The sequence below is a fragment of the Loxodonta africana genome, chromosome 17 (genome assembly GCF_030014295.1).
Source record: "Loxodonta africana isolate mLoxAfr1 chromosome 17, mLoxAfr1.hap2, whole genome shotgun sequence".
In the NCBI taxonomy this organism is placed as follows: Eukaryota; Metazoa; Chordata; class Mammalia; order Proboscidea; family Elephantidae; genus Loxodonta; species Loxodonta africana.
The window spans coordinates 1926678-1947298 of NC_087358.1; the positions used below are offsets into that span (position 1 = coordinate 1926678).

At 38.0% G+C, this 20621-nt stretch overlaps 1 protein-coding gene across 5 annotated transcripts in view; it reads right to left on the reverse strand.

Annotated features, from left to right (window-relative positions):
- NBEA (neurobeachin) overlaps positions 1-20621 on the reverse strand; it is a 914947-nt gene that overhangs the window by 516888 nt on the left and 377438 nt on the right. For all 5 annotated transcript variants that reach the window (XM_064269920.1, XM_064269919.1, XM_064269917.1 and 2 more), the window contains one exon: positions 6712-6839. In XM_064269920.1, the coding sequence (XP_064125990.1) occupies positions 6712-6839 (128 nt within the window). The remainder of the gene's footprint in view (positions 1-6711; positions 6840-20621) is intronic.

Here is a 20621-nt window from a genome sequence, read left to right on the forward strand (position 1 = left end):
ACATTTGACTTACAAAAAAACTGTCTCACATAAGAAACACTAAAAACGCAAGTTTATTCTGCTTGCTCCTAGACTTCTGCCAAAGTGTCTGGTTATTTCTCAATTTTTGTCTACCTGTCACTGCCCTTTTTAATACTCTGCCCAATTCTTCTCTAAAATCTTTCATTGAAAAGCAACACCACAGCACAATCCAATATCAAAAATAAATGTGATGTCAAACACAATAGTCTACGGTTATGTCACAGTTAATTTTCAAATATAAAGAAATAGCATTCAAGTAGACATAAACATTGTTTTAGGTTTTGGTAATGCTAGTTGATGCTTTATAATCCATGAAGCCAAACACACAAGAAATGAGGTGAAGTGGGTTTATTACTTATTGAATTTGACAAAAAGCTAGTATGAGAAATTCACTTTTGATAGTTTTTAAATTTTCTATATTCACAAATAACAGGTAGCACCTTACTAAAAGAAAATAATCTTATAGTTTAATTCCCATTACAATGTCACTTATGTCATTCTTTAATACAGAGAATAGTTTTACTATAATTAACACTAGATATTAGAATATCTCAGAGAATCCAATTCCTAGATTCACTCTTATTAATCTGAATAAAAATTCTTATTCTTCAGGAACAAGATACATTTGCTGTATCAATTTTGAATTTTTTAAATGTAACTTGAACTCAGAGTAGTATTTTAAAAATTATCAAGAAAGGAGGTAATATAAACAGTTTTATATATTGGAAAAGGTTATTTGTCAGTTCTGATTTCAGGAAGGAAAAAACTAAAAGTATTATTTGTAGTAACACTGCTATCAAAACTAAGCAACAAAAGTATAAAAACTTAAATTGTTAGTTATTTTTGGAAAGTTTACACTGCAATTTTTATTGTATAAGAGCTTTAAAGACAGAATATGTTCCTGAATTTCTGGCTAAAGCTGTGACAAACATCAGCCAAATGCTTTTATCCAGGGGTAATGTTCTTATGCATGTTATGGGTATAATTTCCTCAAGAAGTCTGGAGAAATAGGATTTTGTTAACTCATTATTTTTAGCTAATAGAAAATTAAATAAAGACTTGATTAGAGAAGAGCTACAGCAAAATATAGGGCTTAAATGTGGAGAAACGGAATGTGCACATGACTAATTTCCAACATAATTTTCGTAATTAAATAACCGAGAATCAGACTGAATTCTACTCGCCACTAGTTTGCTCATCTTGAACCACAACAAGACTTTATACCTTCATCAAAAGTATACCAGTGGCTAATCCCAGTATAGCATCCTTCCCCCCCTTTTTTACGAATACTTCTGACATACAGAAACATGCAGGTATGTATAACAGGGGTCAGCAAACTTTTTTCTAAAAAGGGTTAGATAGTAAATATTTTAGGCTTTGTGGGCTATCCAGGTCTCTGTTGCAATCGTTCAGCTCTGCTATTGTAGCACAAAACCAGCAGAGACAACACATAAAAGAACATGGCTGTGTTTAAAAAAAAAAAAAACAAAACTGCATTTACAGAAAAGGTGGTGGCCAGACTGGGCTCCCAGGCTGGCCCTGCATATAGATTATAATGCAGTAACGATCGGCATCCAGTTCAAGAAATAAAAATTATAAACAGAGCTTTACTTCTTCCTGACTCAACACCCCTAGAAGTAACAACTCTTCCAAATTTATCAGATAACATAACCTTGCTTGCTGAAAGTGAAGAGGACTTGAAGCACTTAGGAAGATCAAAGACCACAGCCTTCAGTATGGGTTACACATCAACATGAAGAAAACAAAAATCTTCACAACTGGACCAATAAGCAACATCATGACAAATGAAGAAAATACTGAAGTCTCGGGGATTTCACTTTACTTGGGTCCACAATCAATGCCCACGCAAGCAGCTGTCAAGAAATTAAATGAGGCATTGCATTGGGCAAATCTGCTGCAAAAGACCTCTTTAAAGTATTAAAAAAGCAAAGACGTCATTTTAAGGACTAAGGTGCACCTGACCCAAGCCATGGTATTTTCAACCGCCTCATACGCATTCGAAAGCTGGACAACGAATAAAGAAGACTCGAATGCCTTTGAATTACCGTGTTGGCAAAGAATATTGAACATGTCATGGACTGTCAGAAGAATGAACAAATTCGTCTTAAAAGAAGTACAGCCAGAATTCTCCTTAGAAGCAAAGATGGTGAGACTTTGTCTCACACACTTTGGACATGTTATCAGGAGCGACAAGACTCTGGTGAAGGACACCAAGTAGAGGGTTGGCAAAAAAGAGGAAGATCCTCAACAAGATGGGTTGACACAGTGGCTGCAACAAGGGGCTCAAGCATAACAATGATTGTGAGGATGGTACAGGACTGGGCGGCGTTTTGTTTCGTTGTACATAGAGTCACCATGAGTTGGAACCGACTCGACGGCACCTAACGACAACAATTCACATTTTTATACTTTTACCAAATGTGAGTGTATCCCTGAACATGATACAGCATCAGCTTCACGTGTTAAGCTCCTTTGCTCAGTATTAGGTTTACGAAATTTCATCTTTACTACTATATTGAATTACTCTTGCTTTTGTTTTAATTATTGTGTTGCATTGTATGACCGTTCCATTTATTTGTCCACTTTTCTCTACATTTACTTATTTACTCATATTAAAAATACTATTGTTATAAACATTATATATATCTGCTTGTACACATATGCAAAAACTTCTTGAAGGTATATATCTAGGGATGAAGTCATTGGGTCAATTTAACTTTAGAAAATAATGCAAAATCATTCTTCAGTGTGAATGTATTAATTTATACTTCTAAAAGAAATGCTTATTTTTCCACAACCTGCCAAGACATTGTATTTAAATTTAAACTTTGTGTCAGTTGGATAGGTGTTAAATTGTTTTTATTTTGGTTTTACTATTCATTTGCCTGATTAGAAATAAGGTTTTTTTCGACATGCTTATTGGCTGCTGTACTTGTCTTCTGTCCCTTCTTCTATAGGGCTGTGTTTTTCTTATTGATGGATAGGATTTTTTTGTATAACCCAGATAACCTCTTGTTGATTATTGGTTTCATGAAAATACCACTAATGCCGCCACCAATATAATTACTGTGCCCCTTATTTTTTAGTTTTAGAAGACAGCAGGCAGCCATTATATTCTAGGCTCTCTCCTTTATAGCCCTCATTTAGTTAGTTCTGCAAGTACATCTGGAACCCTGGTGGCTCAGGGGTTATGAACTGTGGCATCTAACCAAAAGGTTCACAGTTTGAATCCACCAGCCACTCCCTGGAAAACCCTATGAGGCAGTTCTGCTCTGTCCTATAGGTTCCCTGTGAGTTGGAATGGACTAGATAGCAACACGAACAAGTGCATTGGTATTTAATGGTTCCCATTAGTCTTACGTTGATGTCTCCCCTACAGGACACTCCTCAGGAGGGGCTCGTAGGAATAACATTCCCTCAGTTCTTGCAAGTTAACGGTTTGTCTGCGGTCTGTATGTGAACTTTTCATCCCTTGATCATCTCAAAGTCCTTTGCCATTACCTTCTGGCATAAAATATGGCTATCACAAAGTTTGATGAGAATCTTATTTAATTTCTAAATGACTTTGCATTTTTGCATAGGTATCCCAATATTTTTTTCCTATTCTTCAAATTCCAGTAATTCTAGTAACTTTCAATATTGATTATCTGGATTAATTTTCTCAGGTATTCGTTGTGCTCTTTCAAAATATTTTTGAATTTTGTATTTTTTTTAATTTTAGGAAGTTATCTTTGAACTATTGATCTTACTGTTTTTCTGTTCTTCGCTTTTCTTCTTTGGAAAATCCTATTACATGTATGTTGGATAAATAAAAATAGCTACTATTGAGTTAGGTAATAAGACGTGAACTAAATTTCTCTAAAATCCTACAATAATAAAAATAACACAAATTGACTAATAAAAGTGATAGGCCATTTAAGCAAATAAAAGAATATTATTTTAGCTTATATTTTAAAGGGCATACAGAATAAAAACTAACAAAAATGAATTATTCTATAAGAAAAAAACATAAAAGGATACATGTGTGCATTAAGGAAAACTGAATATAAAACATAAAATAAAATTCTATTTAAATATACACTTTATGATTATTTTAAATTAAGAGCAGTTTGCCCTCTCTTTCCTTAGGATTGTAAAGTATGTTCAGTTACTGAAATCGAGCTTTGTCCCTGCCATAAACATATATGATGAGGTCCAAAACAGTGGCATTTAGTAATCATAAATACTAGTTCTTAAACAAAAATACTCAATAGCTTGGGGTAAAGATATTGTTGCTGTGTAAATGTCTGTGTTCTTCAGAGCAGTTTGACAGTTTTTGTCAAGGGAGAGGAAAGCATACCAAATTAGAGAAAGAAGGTAAATGAGAGGGAGAGGGAATGAAAGAACAAGAGCATGGATGTGAAAGAGTGTGTGTCTCTACAGTCCAGGATGAAGACCAAAGACGGACTTTCAGTGAGTGTAGTAGCGAACTCAAGGGTGAGGATGACAGATGAATGCTGAAAGCTCTCACCAAAGGGCACAAAACTTTAGCTACCTTCTCTTATTTTCAAGATTTACCTCTACCAAAACTTAGCAGTAACAAAAACAATGTTCTACTCATTCAAGAAAAAAAATTGGCTATTTATTATGTATCAGAAACTAGCTAAGCACTGGCAATATAAACAACAGATATTTCCTATTTACAATGGGAAATAATTTTATTCATACTGTATAAACAAAATGCCTCAAGAGCAGAGAAGAAAAGGCGGTACTTTGGCTTTAGGAGTTCGAAACAGGATACACAAGATGAGGAGAGTTCGGGGAGAGCAGAAAGGAAAAGGATTATTATATTTTAATTATTGGTGTTTATGTCTGTTTTCCCATCAGACTGTAAGCTCCTTGAAGATAACAATCATGCCTTTTCATGCCAGCACATAACATGCAAAAGTATCTTCTTTGTTCTTTTTTGAACGAACCAATAAATGCACAGCTTTGTGCAACCAACTGCCTACATCTAGAACAAGGCTATTTAAGGTATAGACACTGTCTGTGGCCAAGGAATGGTTTCTAAGTTCCCCCAAATTTTTCAAGTCCTCTTCTGGGTTGCTTTAAGGTGGTGTGATTCTTCTCAGAGTCCCAGTATTTGGTGGAGGTGATAACAACAGTGAAGACAGTAGCATCCAGAGTGACGTCCCCACTCTTTCAAGTCAAAGTCATCACAGTGCATTTACACAACCCTCAGTGACTTGACGCCCGTGACTGCCCTCGGCCCAGTCTCCAACTTCTCCCTCTGCTCCCCCCACATCACACTGGCACCAGCCTGCTTCTGGGTGATGGGCAATCAGTGCAGCCATCCTCACCAGGAGCACAAGGCTGCTGCACTGACTGCTCCCCCTGCCTACAAGGCTCTTCCCATAGTCAGCCGCGTGGCTTACTTCCTTCAGTCTGCACAAAAGGGTCTTCTCCCTGACCACCTCTGTCAGACTGAAGCCACTGCACCCACTCCTGTAGTCCTAATCCCCTGTGCCGTACTTACCTTTCCATTGCACTTACCACCTTCTAACAGTCTATGTAACTTAGTCATTTATGGTTATGGTTTATTTTCTGTCTCTCCTTGCTAGAATGTAAGCTGCACAAAGGCAGGGGTCTTTGCCTGAAATTTGCACACCTATCCCAAGTACCTAAGGCAGTACTTGACACTCAGCAAGAACTCAGTGTTTTTCAAAAATGAGTAGCTCACTATGAGCCACTGTTCTAAGAGCTGTCGGGAAGGTACTGCCAGGGACTCCGTCTCATAGACAGGAAAACTAAGACACAAAGAGAATAGATAACTCACAAATGCCACGGAGCTAGGAAAGCAGAATTAGGACTCAAATGTACTCTGCTTCCGGAGGCCTAGTCAGAAGCTATTACCATCTACCCTAACAGAAGGAGATTATGTAAAACAATTGACACGAGGATAGAGCTGGCTCAGAAAAGCTTCCCTTGTTTGTACAGTACATACAGAGTGAAAAGCAAAAAATACATATATACAGTTGCTAGCTCCACGGATTGCCAGAAATGTCATAAGGTCATCTGCATATTGATTACCCCTTTCAGAAGCTAGGAATATTTACAAAAGGAAATGTTTCTAAAGAAATAAGACTTCAGATAAATACATTTTTTCCCAAGCCATTCTCCTCATACAGGTACATAAATTAAAATTTCACAACAGTTAATTTATCTTTTTTGCCTCCTCGCCCCATTTAAGCTGCTGTTGAGTACAAGACTACAGCTTCATCAATTCACAGTTAAGTATTTCTCTACATTTTAGTTTTTTCTCAATTAAGAATTGTCATATTACATATTCCCTGGGAATAAGAAACTCATTTAGAGTGAGAAGGAGATTTTAGAGACAATTGATTGGTAAACACACCATCCTGACGAGAGGATGTTCAGAAGCCCTGGTACACGCGGATGAGAAGACCAGAGTTCCAAGTTCTCCACTCTGTGTTGGCACAGACTGTGCAAACATATGCTATTTTCAAAAATGAATAGGTGGAGAGTATGCAGTGAAGATCTTATTAGACTTTGTGGTAGCGATGTCTTCACATTCTTTTAGCAATACATACTCCCCCAGAAGCAGCAATTAGTCATGATTAACAGATATGTTAAGGAAACCAAAACAATGAGAACAGAAAGAAGTCATACCTTCTATCAACAGCTCTTGTCCATGGCTGCCAAGGAGTGTGCGGGACAGGAATGGCGCAAAGTCTACAAAAATTTCACGAAGAAGAGGAGCAACTTTTTCTAAAGCTCTTTCAAGTTTTGCAGTGATGCTGTTGAAATTAAGACATAAAGACTGATAAATATAATTTAAGATAAAATATCAAATAAACTTTACATGTACATGGAAATCTTTAAAGTCATAAAAGCCCAATTTTAGCCCATGAAATAATAACTAGATTCATGTACAAAGGACACCCTGAACAAAAGACAGGAGCTAAATTAGAACGACTCCATCTTGTGACGAGGACGTGGGGCTCTGAAAGCTGTAAAGGCCACAGTCTCCATTCTTAGCTCTAAGAGCTTCAGGACAAGTTGTTCTCACATGCCTTCTTTGTCTGCCCTTCTCAAGAAAACGCTCTGAACACCCATTACATGGGTCTCTGTACTAGATAATAAGAATTAGCCTTTGCTCTCAAGAAGTATTCTCTGAAAAGCTGAACATCTAAGAGAATAACTGGAATTCAGTGAACGGAGTTAAATTGCTTTACCAAAATAGGCATTTTCCATCCCAGAAGCCCATTTACTTTTACTTACCAATCCTTGTACAATTGTTTATGTTGATCACTACTGAATTTTAAGTTATACGGTCTTACATAAGTCCTGTTTGATATTCTTGAAAATACACTGAATAGTATGTGTAAAAGAAAAAAAAAAGTGAATGAAGAAAATACTGCTGCTCAGGCAAATGAATGATTCGTTAACTGTGGTGCATTTAATTATTTTTGGGCATGGTCTTTCTAGCCATGATCTTGGTAATGCCCACCCAGGGGACTGTGTGATAGGGTAGTTGTAGCCCACCAAGGGGATTGGTCAGTTTTGCCTTAAAAGAGAGCCAATTCCAGAGCAGGAAGAGGAGCCCACCACCACCAGGGAAGGAGAGACCAGCAGCAGGAGATGGCACGGTGGGCTTCCCAGCCCAAGGAGAGAGAAAGCTGAGTGCCAGGGAGAGGCATGCCTTTAAGCACAGCTAGGGAGAGGCCATCCCGATAGAAGAACTGTATCCTGAGTGTTCTTGAGCCTGAATTGTAACTGTCATTTCCCTAAAAAATCCCATAATTGTGAGTATGGTCTGTGAGTTCTCTGTGGTCATTGCTATGACTTATTGAACCCAGTAGAGAGTGCTATGCAAGGGACTGGAAGGAATGGCTGGTGTCAGAATTGGTAGAGATGGCCGAGAGAGGACGGACGCTTGTCTGGCTTCCACCTCACAGGAATCAGCCTTGGGCTGTTGATCTTGGCTCTCCTTCCCCCTTGTGGAGTTGGACGAGGTCAGACACTGCCCCCAAGCTGTTCATACAGTAACAGATCTACCTTTCCTAAAAGTGAGTGCTTTAGAGTGAGAGCTTGAACCGGACCCCTAGTTGTGTCGTGTGCTAGCTAGGCGACAGAGACACATTAGTTAGACTCCTGGTGCTTGTGAAATGAAGACATTCCTAGTAGCTACCTGTGAGGATGAAATGATTCACTGTGTGTAAAGTCCTTAGGAAGTGGCTGGCACACAATCAGAGTTCAATAATGCTAGCTCCTGTAACTGCGACTGTGAATAAAACCTACCCCGTGTTTATTGTACAGATTGTGACTCTGACGGTTTATAACAACAAAATCAATATAATGATATAATGGTAAATGAGTCCACAAGGAGCCCTGGTGGCACAGTGATTACACACTCAGCTGCTAACTAAAAGATTGGTGGTTCAAAACCACCAACCACTCCTTGGGATAAAGACCCCGGTGATCTGCTCTTGTAAAGATTACAGCCTAGGAAACTCTATGGGGGAGTTCTACTCAGTCCTACATGGGGTCACCATGAGTCAAAATCAACTTGTACACACCCAACAACAACAAAAAACAAAAGAATGGTAAGAGCCTAGGAAGAGGAGAATAGTCCAAATATAATTATTATTACTCGTCTCTGCAGCTGAGATCTGAATAAAGTGTGAACAGTCATTTTTACTTAAGATTAATCAGTAAAATAATCCAGAAGAATTTTAAATTCAGGGAGGTTCACATCATAGGTAAACTACTGGATTTAATATACCATAATCTAATTAAGGAAACCCTGGTACCGCAGTGGTTAAGAGCTACAGCTGCTAACCAATCCCAGTTTGGGATCTTTTTTTTTCTCCCTATTTTACAGGATTCTGTATGATTTAGAGGCTTCACAGTTACATAAACACTGTACCTGGTGACTAAATTAAATATCAAATAGAAACTTCAATTAACCTGAGCAGCTGATTATGTGTGTGAATAAATACAGAGGTACTGTCTTGACGTGAGGGTATTGAGTAAAACAGGCATTTCTCAGAATAGTGAGTGATTCTCTGTGATAAGATTTTTCTGTAACTACTTTTTTGTAAAGCTTAACATAATATTAAATCTCACTCTTGCATACCATATTTTCATTCTTCAACTGCTATGAGTTGGAATCGACTTGATGGCAATGGGTCTGTTTTGGTTTTAATAGGGAACAAACAATGTTACTCATTATTTATGCATAGCAAGAGACCAAAGATTTTAAGTACAAAAAGCCATTATCAAATAATCCTGCCAAATTTCTCTATCAAACCACCACAAGATATTCTAAGTAGAAAAGTTTCATTATTACTTTTCACAGTGAGGAAAAAGGACAGTTTTCTGGCTAATATTTTTAGACTCCTCCCTATTTCAAAAGAAAGTAAACACTGTACAAAGTATGTGATATTTATCTTCACACCATTTAAATTCTCAAGGGAAATGTTACTGACATACATCTCACCTTAAGACATTCGTCTACAACCTAGCAAATAACCAACTACAAAAAAAAATGCCCAAATTGTTATTTCAGTTCTAATCTCAGAAAATCAACTTAAAATTTCTTTATCCCAATCCCAAGGCATATTTGAGAAAGACATTAACTTGTAAAAAGAAATAAGAAAAAAAAATTAATAAGGGAGAATTACTTGGCCTTACGTCCTACAAAAAAATGAATTTTTCTCTTCAAAATAAATACAGAACATATAAACACCACAAGAAGAAAACAATTTATTCTCGGGAGAACAACTTTGTAAGAAAAATAAGCATATTTTATAACTTTAAGGAAAGGACTAAGTATTAATATTTCAGTTTTCTTTTGAAAGCTTCTATTCATTTATTCAAAACACCAGTCGCATAGAAGTAACACCAAGGTGCATCAGAGGGGGGATCTGCCCTGAACAGACCCGATGAGGTTTATCGTCTTAGACTCCAGTAACTCCTCAACGTACAGGGAAGTTCTCCGAGGCTGAGCAGGGAATCCGTCAATTCTGGGCTGACGCCACTCGTCTTTTCTCCCTGCTCCACGCCTTTCTCCTCACCTCCTCCCTCAGTCTCACTAATGGGACTTAGGAGGCTTCGCTGGTGACTGTTTTGACTTATGCTATTTTTCTTGAGTTGTAAATCCATTTACAAAAGAGAATTGGTGATTTTGATTAAGAAAATTGCCATTGCAACTTGGGAAATTCACTAACCACTCAAGCAAAATGACCAACTCTAGAAAAACAAACATTCAAAGGAAATAATAATGCTTTAGATAAAACTCTATAGCTCCAATGCCTGGATTAAAACACTTTAAACACAAGAGTTTATTATTATGGTTAAAAAAAATTACAAGTTTGCTTTCTCTTGTATTAAGGAGGTCTCTGTCACAGGTACTTCTAAGGGATTTATATTAATAGAAATATAATTAGTCCATGGAAGAAAATAATGTATGAAAAATCCTAACTAAAAGATCAATTTATGCCAAATGCCGCTGGGCTCCAGACATACACAAGGGTAACAGCTGTGATGACATGAAGCCGCAGAGAAAGGGAAGGTCCGTTCTGCTGTTCTCTAAATAAATCTCCTTATAAACAGGGTTCATAGAAGTCGTTTTTTTCAATGTTATATACTGTAGGATTCTAGAAAAACATAGCAATTCTACTTTCATTTAGGGGACCGTCTATATTACAACTTCTTTTAATAAACTTCCTTATGTTTCTGCTGCTTCGTGAAGTTTCCATTTTTATTTACTTTTTATTTTGATATTTTTTGTATTCTCCTGGTCCTCTGCATAAAGTCATAAATGAACACATAATAATTTGATTTGGTAGATTAAATTTTTTCACCCATTTTTAAATCATATGAAAGAATGGACAGGTATAACAACAAAATCTAGAATGAAAATAAATAAAAACACACCCTCTAGCCATGCACCTAAACGATATAGTTCAGATGTAAAAGAAATCATTACACTAATGAACTCCACGGTAGATTTTTATTTAAAACAGAAAACATATCTGTTGCCTTTCAGTTGATTCCAATTCAAAGCTACCCTATAAGACAAGGTAGAACCACCCCATAGGGTTTCCAAGGCTGTAATCTTTCTAGAAATAGACTGCCACATTTTCCTCCCACAAAGTGGCTGGTGGGTTTGAAGCGCCAACCTTTTGGTTAGCAGTCGAGCACTTAACTACTGTGCCACCAGGGCTCTTAGATTTTCATAAATTGAATGCGTTTATGTAAATTAGTTACTTTGGACATAGGTAAGTGAACTGATTTGCTTACTAAACATAGATTAAAAAGAAAAGATTAGGAGAGTATTACGGCAGCAAAACCATAGATTATCAACCGTCAACACGTGTGGTTTGTCCCTGGTTTGTACAACAATTAATGCTCTTATCTGCTAACCGAAAGGTTGGAGGGGCCAGGACACCCAGGGACACACCTCTGAAGAAAGGTCTAGGGATTTAATTCCCGAAAAATCAGCCACTGAAAACCCTATGTAGCACATTTATATGCTGCTGCACACATGGAGTCACCATGACTTGGAATTAACTCGATTGCAACTAACAACAAGAACGATTGACATGTTAAGACACTAGTTGAAAGGTACATAAACAGATTTCAGCAAAAAGCAGAAAACTGTAAGAAACCTTGTTGTTGTTGTTCTTAGGTGCCGTCAACTCGGTTCCAACTCATAGCGACACTATGTACAGCAGAACGAAACATGGGTTGGTCCTGCGCCATCCTTACAATCCTTGTTTATGCTTGAGCTCATTGTTGCAGCCACTGTGTCAATCCACCTCATTGAGGGTCGTTCTCTTTTCCACTGACCCTGTACTCTGCCAAGCATGATGTCCTTCTCCAGGGACTGATCCCTCCTGACAACATGTCCAAAGTATGTGAGGTGCAGTCTCGCCATCCTTGCTTCTAAGGAGCATTCTGGTTGCACTTCTTCCAAGGCAGATTTGTTTGTTCTTTTGGCAGCCCGTGGTATATTCAATATTCTTCGCCAATGCCACAATTCAAAGGCCTCAATCCTTCTTCAGTTTTCCTTATTCATTGTCCAGCTTTCACATGCATATGATGCGATTGAAAATACCATGGTCAAGCTCACCTTAGTCTTCAGGATGACATCTTTGCTCTTCAATACTTTGAAGAGGTGCTTTGCAGCAGATTTACCCAATGTAATGCATTGTTTGATTTCTTGACTGCTGCTTCCATGGCTGTTGATTGTGGATCCAAATAAAATGAAATCCTTGACTACTTCAATCTTTTCTCTGTTTATCATGATGTTGCTCACTGGTCCACTTGTGAGGATCTTTGTTTTCTTTATGTTGAGGTGCAATCCTTACTGAAGGCTGTGGTCTTTGATCTTCATCAGTAAGTGCTTCAAGTCCTCTTCACTTTCAGCAAGCAAGGTTGTGTCATCTGCATAGCGCAGGTTGTTAATGAATCTTCCTCCAAACCTGATGCCTGTTCTTCTTCACATAGTCCAGCTTCTCAGATTATTTGCTCAGCATACAGATTGAAGAGGTATGGTGGAAGAATACAACCCTGATACACACCTTTCCTGACTTTAAACCAATCAGTATTCCCTCGGTCTGTCCAAACAACTGCCTCTTGATCTATGTAAAGGTTCCTTATGAGTACAATTAAGTGTTCTGGAATTCCCATTCTTTGCAATGTTATCCATAATTTTTTATGATCCACACAGTTGAATGCCGTTGCACAGTCAATAAAACATAGGAAAACATCCTTCTGGTATTCTCTTTCAGCCAGGATCCATTTGACATCAGCAATGATATCCTTGGTTCCACGTCCTCTTCTGAAACCAGCCTGAATTCTAGAAGTTCCCTGTGGATATACTGCTGCAGTTGCTTTTGGATGATCTTCAGCAAAATTTTGCTTACATGTGATATTAATGATATTGTTCTATAAATTCCACATTCAGTTGGATCACCTTTCTTGGGAATAGGCATAAATATGGATCTCTTCCAGTCAGCTGGCCAGGAAGCTGTCCTCCATATTTCTTGGCATAGACAAGCGAGCACCCCCAGTGATGCATCTGTTTGTTGAAACATCTCAATTGATATTCCATCAATTCCTAAAGCCTTGTTTTTTGCCAATGCCTTCAGAGCAGCTGAGACTTCTTCCCTCATTACCATCGGTTCCTGATCATATGATACCACTTGAAATGGTTCAACATCAACTAATTCTTTTTGGTATAATGAATCTGTGTATTCCTTCCATCTTCTTTTGATGCTTCCTGCATCCTTTAATATTTTCCCCATGGAATCCTTCACTATAGCAACTAAAGGCTTGAATTTTTTCCGCAATTCTTTCAGCTTGGGAAGCATTGAGAGTATTCTTCCCTTTTGGTTTTCTATTTCTAGGTCTTTGCACATGTCATTACAATATGCGCCTTTGTCTTCTCCAGCTGCCTTTTGAAATCTTCTGTTCAGTTCTTTTACTTCATCAATTCTTCCTTTTGCTTTAGCCTCTCGACATTCGTGAGCAAGTTTCAGAGTCTCCTCTGACATCCATCTTGGTCTTCTCTTTCTTTCCTGTCTTTTCAATGACCTCTTGCTTTCTTCATGGATGATGTCCTTGATGTCATTCCATGACTCATCTGGTCTTTGGTCACCAGTGTTCAATGTGTCAAATCTATTCTTCAGGTGGACTCTAAATTCACGTGGGATGTACTCAAGGTCATATTTTGACTCTGGTGGACTTGCTCTGACTTTCTTCAGTTTCAGTTTCAACTTGCATATGTGCAATTGATGGTCTGTTCCACAGTCGGCCCCTGGCCTTGTTCTGACTGATGATATTCTCCATCGTCTCTTTCTACAGATGTAGTCAATTTGATTTCTGTGTGTTCCATCTGGTGAGGTCCATGTGTATAGTCACCGTTTATGTTGGTGAAAGAAGGTATTTGCAATGAATAAGTCGTTGGTCTTGCAAAATTCTATCATTTGATCTCTGGCATTGTTTCTATCACCAAGGCCATATTTTCCAACTACTGATCCTTCTTCTTTGTTTCCAAATTTCGCATTCCAATCATCAGTAATTATTAATGCATCTTGATTGCATGTTCGATCAATTTCAGACTGTAGCAGCTGATAAAAATCTATTTCTTCATCTTTGGCCCTAGTGGTTGGTGTGTAAATTTGAATAGTAGTCAAATTAACTGGTCTTCCTTGTAAAGCATATGGATATTATCCTATCACTGACAGCGTTGTACTTCAGGATAGATCTTGAAACGTTCTTTTTGATGATGAATGCAACACCATTCCTCTTTGAGTTGTCATTCCCATCACAGTAGACTATATGACTGTCTGATTCAAAATGGCCAATAGCAGTCCATTTCAGCTCAATAATGCCTAGGATATCGATGTTTATGCATTTCTTTTAATTTTTGTTGATTTCTAATTTTCCTACATTCATACTTCTTACATTCCAGGTTCCGATTATTAATGGATGTTTGCAGCTGTTTCTTCTCATTTTCAGTCGTGCCACATCAGCAAATGAAGGTCCTGAAATCTTTACTCTGTCCGTGTCATTAAGGTCGACTCCACTTTGAGGAAGCAGCTCTTCCCCAGTCATCTTTTGAGTGCCTTCTAACTGGAGGGGAGCTCATCTTCCAGCACTATACCAGACAATGTTCTGCTGCTATTCATAAGGTTTTCACTGGCTAATGCTTTTCAGAAGTAGACTGCTGGGTCCTTCTTCCTAGTCTTTCTTAGTCTGTAAGCTCAGCTGAAACCTGTCCTCCATGGGTGAGCCTGCTGGTATCAGACTACCTGTGGCATAGCTTCCAGCATCACAGCAACATGCAAACCCCCACAGTATGACAAACTGACAGACATTGTCTGTCTGTAAGAAAGCTAGAAATGAAAAATACAGTAACAGGGATGAAGAATGTCTTCACTGGGCTCATCCATAGACTCAAACAGGAGAGAATCTGTGAACTTGAAGGTAAGTCAATAAAAAAACAGACAATCTAAACAAAGAGATAAACAAAGGATGTATTTTTAAAAGAGTTTTCAAGAGCTATGGAACTATATTAAGTAGTCTCAGATAAACCTGATGGGAATCCCAGAAGGAGAAGTGTGGTATACCAAATAACGATCTCCCAAAGACGATCACACCATAACCCCTGGTACCTTGCAAATAGGTTACATTACATGGAAAAGGGACTGTTATGGATGGAATTTTGTCCCCCAAAAATGTTTGTCCACTTGGCTAGTCCATGATCCCCAGTACTGTGTGATTGTCCACCGTGCTGTGATCTGATGCGGTTATCCCTATATTGTAAATCCTACCTCTGTAATGTTAATGAGGCGGGATTAGAGTAGTTACGTTAATGAGGCAGGACTCCATCTACAAGATTAGGTTTCATCTTGAGTCAATCTCTTTTGCGATATAAAAGAGAGAATCTAGCAGACAGGTGAGGGGCCTACCACAAAGAATGAAGAACCAGGAGGACAGCACAACCTTTGAACCCGGGGTCCCCACACTGAGAAGTTCCTAGATCAGGGGAAGGTTGATGACAAGGAACTTCCCCCAGAGCTGACAGAGAACGAAGGCCTTTCCCTGGAGCTGGCACCCCAAATTCGAACTTCTAGCCTCCTAGACTATGAGAGAATAAATTTCTCTTTGTTAAAGCCATCCACTTTTCTGTTATAGCAGCACTAGATAAGCAAGACAAGCACTTTGCAAGTGAAATGAAGGATATGGACCTTAAACCAGGGAGGTTATCCTGAATTTTCTAAGTGGGCCCATCATAATTGCATAGCCCTTAAAGCAGAGAATTTTCTCGGGTGGGAGTCAGAAAAGTGTGGCAGAAAAGGAAGGGCTAAGAGATGTGGCAGAAAGGGAAGGCAGAGAGTCCAAACAGGAGAAGAATTTGACACATTGTTGCTGGTTCTGAATGCAAGAGGTCACCTAAGATGACTGGAGAAAGGTCTCTAGGGGCTAAGGGTCATCCCTGCCTGACCACCAGCAAGAAAGCAGCGACACCAGTCCCACAGCCACAGGGATTTAAGTTGTGCCAACAACCAGAATCAAGCCGGAAGCAGATTATCTTCCAGGGACTCCTATATGGAATGTAGCCCTGCCAAAATCTTGGCTTTCATGCGGCGTGACCTGTGTTGGACTTACAAACTACAGAACTGTGAAGTAATAAATGAATGTCTTTTTAAGCTGGGAAGTTTGTGCTAATTTGTTATGGCAGCAATGGAAAACCAGTATACAAAGAGACGGTAGATAGGGCAGAAGAAATATGTGAAAAAATAATGAATGAGAATTTTCCAAAAAAAAAAGAAAGGTACCAAAACATGGATGGAAGATGCTCAGAAAACACCATGCAGGATTAAAAAAAGAAGAAAAAACAAGCAATAAATAAAAAATTAAAAACCCAGATGTATCATAATAAACTACTGAAAACCAAATATTAACAGAAAATTTGAAAAGGCAATCAGTGAATAAAGACACATTGCATAAAGAGAAACAAAGATAAGAATGGCATTCTCATTAGAAACTATGACAGTCAAAAGACAAAGAAAGACAAAGAAATGAAAACTGAAAGTACTAAAACAACAATAAAGAAGTGTCAACCCACAATTACAATATACCTAGCCAAAAAAAATCTTTTATAAATTAAGGTGAAATAAAGACTTTGTGAGACAAACAAAAACTGAGAGAATTCATGGAGCCTACTTGCACTACAACATCTTTTAAAGAAAGCTCTTCAAGTAGAAGGGATATGAAACCGGACAAAAACTTGAATCTACACAAAGAAATAAGAAGTGGTGGAATAGTATAAACAAAGGTAAAATATAAAATTAACTTTAATTCAACAATTATTTTAAAACAAACGAAAGAACGTAAGGGGTCAGGGAAACTAGATTTATGGAAACAGGACACCCAAAATGGAAATGATGCGAATGCTCACACATTGTGAAGAATGTGAACAATGTCACTGAACAACTTGTGTAGAAATTGTTGAATGGGAACCTAAACTTCTGTGTAAATCTTCACCAAAACCACAATATCATTTAAAAACTAATTTTTTTCTTTAATTATTCTAAGATCATTAACTTTCCAGAGCAAAAATTGTAGTTATGTACTGTTGCTACTACCAAGATGGTAGATTTTAATCTAATCATGTTGACAATTACATTAAATATAAACGGTCTAGAAGGACCAACTGAAATACAGATATTATCAAATTGATTTTTAAAATAAGCAAGGCCAATGGTATAGTTTCTACGAAAAACTTGTTTTAAATATAAAGATATAGATAAGTTTTTAAAAATGAAATAAAAAGGATAACTACTAAACTCCTAATAAAGAGTGAGGCAGTAAAGAGGTAAAGAGGTTGAACTGAGTTATGAGAATTTAAACTACACGTGACTGAGTTTTTCATAACTTGAAAATTGTAATTAACTTTGCCCATGTTGTAACAAAAGGGCAGAAAAAGTGAATTTGACATAATCCACTTAAAAGTGGTGACTGAAAAAATATAAGCCATTTCAAAGCTTATACTCAATCAAATATTAGATGATAAACAAACTCTGTATATAAACATAAAGGAACCCTAGTGGCATAGTGGTTAAGTGCTTGGCTGCTAACCAAAAGGTCATGGTTTGAATCCACCCAGCAGATCCTTGGCAGAAAGATGTGGCAATCTGCTTCCATAAAGATTACAGCCTTGGAAACCCTACGGGACATTTCTGTTTCTGTTAGGTGCCACTGAGTCACTTCGTACTCATAGGGACCCTATGTACAACAGAACAAAACACTGCCCGATCCTGCACCATCCTCACAATAGTTGTTATGCTTGAGCCCACTGTTGCAGCCACTGTGTCAGTTCATCTCATTGAGGGTCTTCCTCTTTGTCACTGACCCTCTAGTTTACCAAGCATGATGTCCTTCTCCAGGGACTGGTCCCTCCTGATAACACATCCAAAGTATGTGAGATGAAGTCTCACCGTCCTTACTTCCAAGGAGCTTTCTAATTGTACTACTTCCAAGACAGACTTGTTTGTTCTTCTGGCAGTGCATGGAATATTCAATATTCTTCACCAACAAAATAATTCAAAGGCATCAATACTTCTTCCATCTTCCTTATTCATTGTACAGCTTTCGCATGGATACGAGGCAATTGAAAATACCATGGGTTGGGTCAGGTGCACCTTAGTCTTCAAGGTAATATCTTTGCTTTTTAACACTTTAAAGAGGCCTCTTGCAGCAGACTTGCCCAATGCAATACATTGTTTGATTTCTCGACTGCTGTTTCCATGGGCGCTAATTATGGATCCAAGTAAAATGAAATCCTTCGATCTTTTCTCTGTTTATCATGATGTTGTTTGTTGGTCTAGTTGTGAGAATTTTTGTTTTCTTTATGTTGAGGTGTAATTCATACTGAAGGCTACAGTTTTTGATCTTCATCAGTACATGCTTCAAATCCTCTTCACTTTCAACAAGCAAGGTTGAATCATCTGCATATCGCTGGTTGTTAATGAGTCTTTCTCCAATTCTGATGCCCTGTTCTTCATCCAGTCCAGCATCTCAGATCATTGGCTCAGCACACAGACTGAATACATGTGATGAAATGATGCAACACTGATGCGCACCTTTCCTGATTTTAAACCACGCAGTATCCCCTTGTTCTGTTCAGAGGACTGCCTCTTGGTCTAAGTACAGGTTCCATATAAGCACAATTAAGTGTTCTGGAATTCCCATTCTTCACAATATTATCCATAATTTGTTATGATCCACACAGTCAAATGCCTTTGCACAGTCAATAAAACAATGGGAAACATCTTCCTGGTGTTCTCTGCTTTCAGCCAGGATCCATCTGACATCAGCAATGATATTCCTCATTCCACGTCCTCTTCTGAATCTGGCTTGAATTCCTGGCAGTTCCCTGTTGATACACTGCTGTAACCATTTTCGAATTATCTTCAGCAAAACGAGGCATTTCTACTTTGTCCTATAGGGTTGCTGTGAGTCGGAATTGACTTGATAGCAGTTAATATATAAAAATAACTTGGATTTCCACCATTAGAAACAAGTTGATCATCCTACTGAGAACGGCTAAAAAAGCTGGACAAAACCAAGCAAAAAAAAAAAAAAAAAAACCCTTTGAGGGAAATAGAGAATAAGACGATGAACAATTATTTGGCAATGATCTTAAAGAAGAGGAAACCCTGAAGATGTGAATTTTGCACTGGGGACACTTTTCTCTTATGGGCATGTTTTAGAAGAAGCAGTTGAGCAACTGAGAAGCTGAGCAAAATTTCTAACAAACTAATGGGGGAAAATAGGGTTTCAGGGGCCACCAAAAAGGGGGAAGAGCTTGGAAAAACCTTTATTCAAGTCAGAACTCTGTAGCACTGTATATAGAGCAGGGGTGAACCAGAAAAATTCAAGCCCTGTAACCTTGACTGCAGGTGTCCCTAAGGAGTACAGTTGGTTAAGCACTCAACTACTAATAAGTGAAAAGTTGGTGGCTTGAACTCACAACGAGAGTCACCTGGGAAGAAAGGTAATCTCCTTCCAAAAGGCCACAGCCTTGAAAACCCCATGGAGTAGAGCCTTATTCTGCACACTGGGGTTGCCGTGAGTCAGAACAGACGCAACAGCAGCTGATAGCTTTGACTGCACAGAGCTTGTTCTGATTCCTAATCCCTACAATGCCTACCAAAAGCAAATGTACATTTTTTTTCTGGAAGAAAATGCCATTTTGTATCTTCCTATTATCTTTACAGTCTTACATATAAAAAAAATCTTACATATACTATGTCTTTAATACAATAATGAGTAGTCCCTAGGTGGCACTATTGGTTAAGTGCTTGACTATTAGCCAAAAGATTGGTGGCTGGAACCCACTCAGAGGTGCCTCAGAAGAGAGACCTGGCGATCTGTGTCCAGAAGGTCACAGTCTTGAAAACTCTGTGGGGCACACTTGTACTCTGCACACACAAGGTCGCCATGAGTCAGGGTTAACTCGACGGCAACTGACACCACCACCATCACAATAATAAAAACGAAAGACATAAAAGTAGGCAAAAAGACATTATTGGACACCAAGAAACACAAAGTCATACAGACAAATCCAGAACAAAGCCAAAGGCTTTAACGTAACTATATCTCATATATTTAAGGAAATTCAAGACAAACTAGGCAATTGGAAGAGACTACTCAACTATAAAAATGTCAAATGGAAATTCTAGTAGTAAAAGAAAAATTGGAATAAGAACTCAGAAGATTAGACACAGCTAATGAGACTATAAGTAAACTGTAATATAATAGAAAATACTTAAATCATTATAGAGATGAGAAATACAGAAAAAAGATCTAATATACATGTAATTCAAGTCCCAGATACAAAGAACAGATCAAGTCAGAAGCAATATTTGAAGAGGTAATAGCTGAGAATTTTCCAAAACTGATGAAAGTAACTGAATTTCAGGTTGAGAAGTTCTATCAAGCCTAAGCAGGATACATACAATGAAAAACTAGAGAGTCCAAGTAGATCATATTAAAAT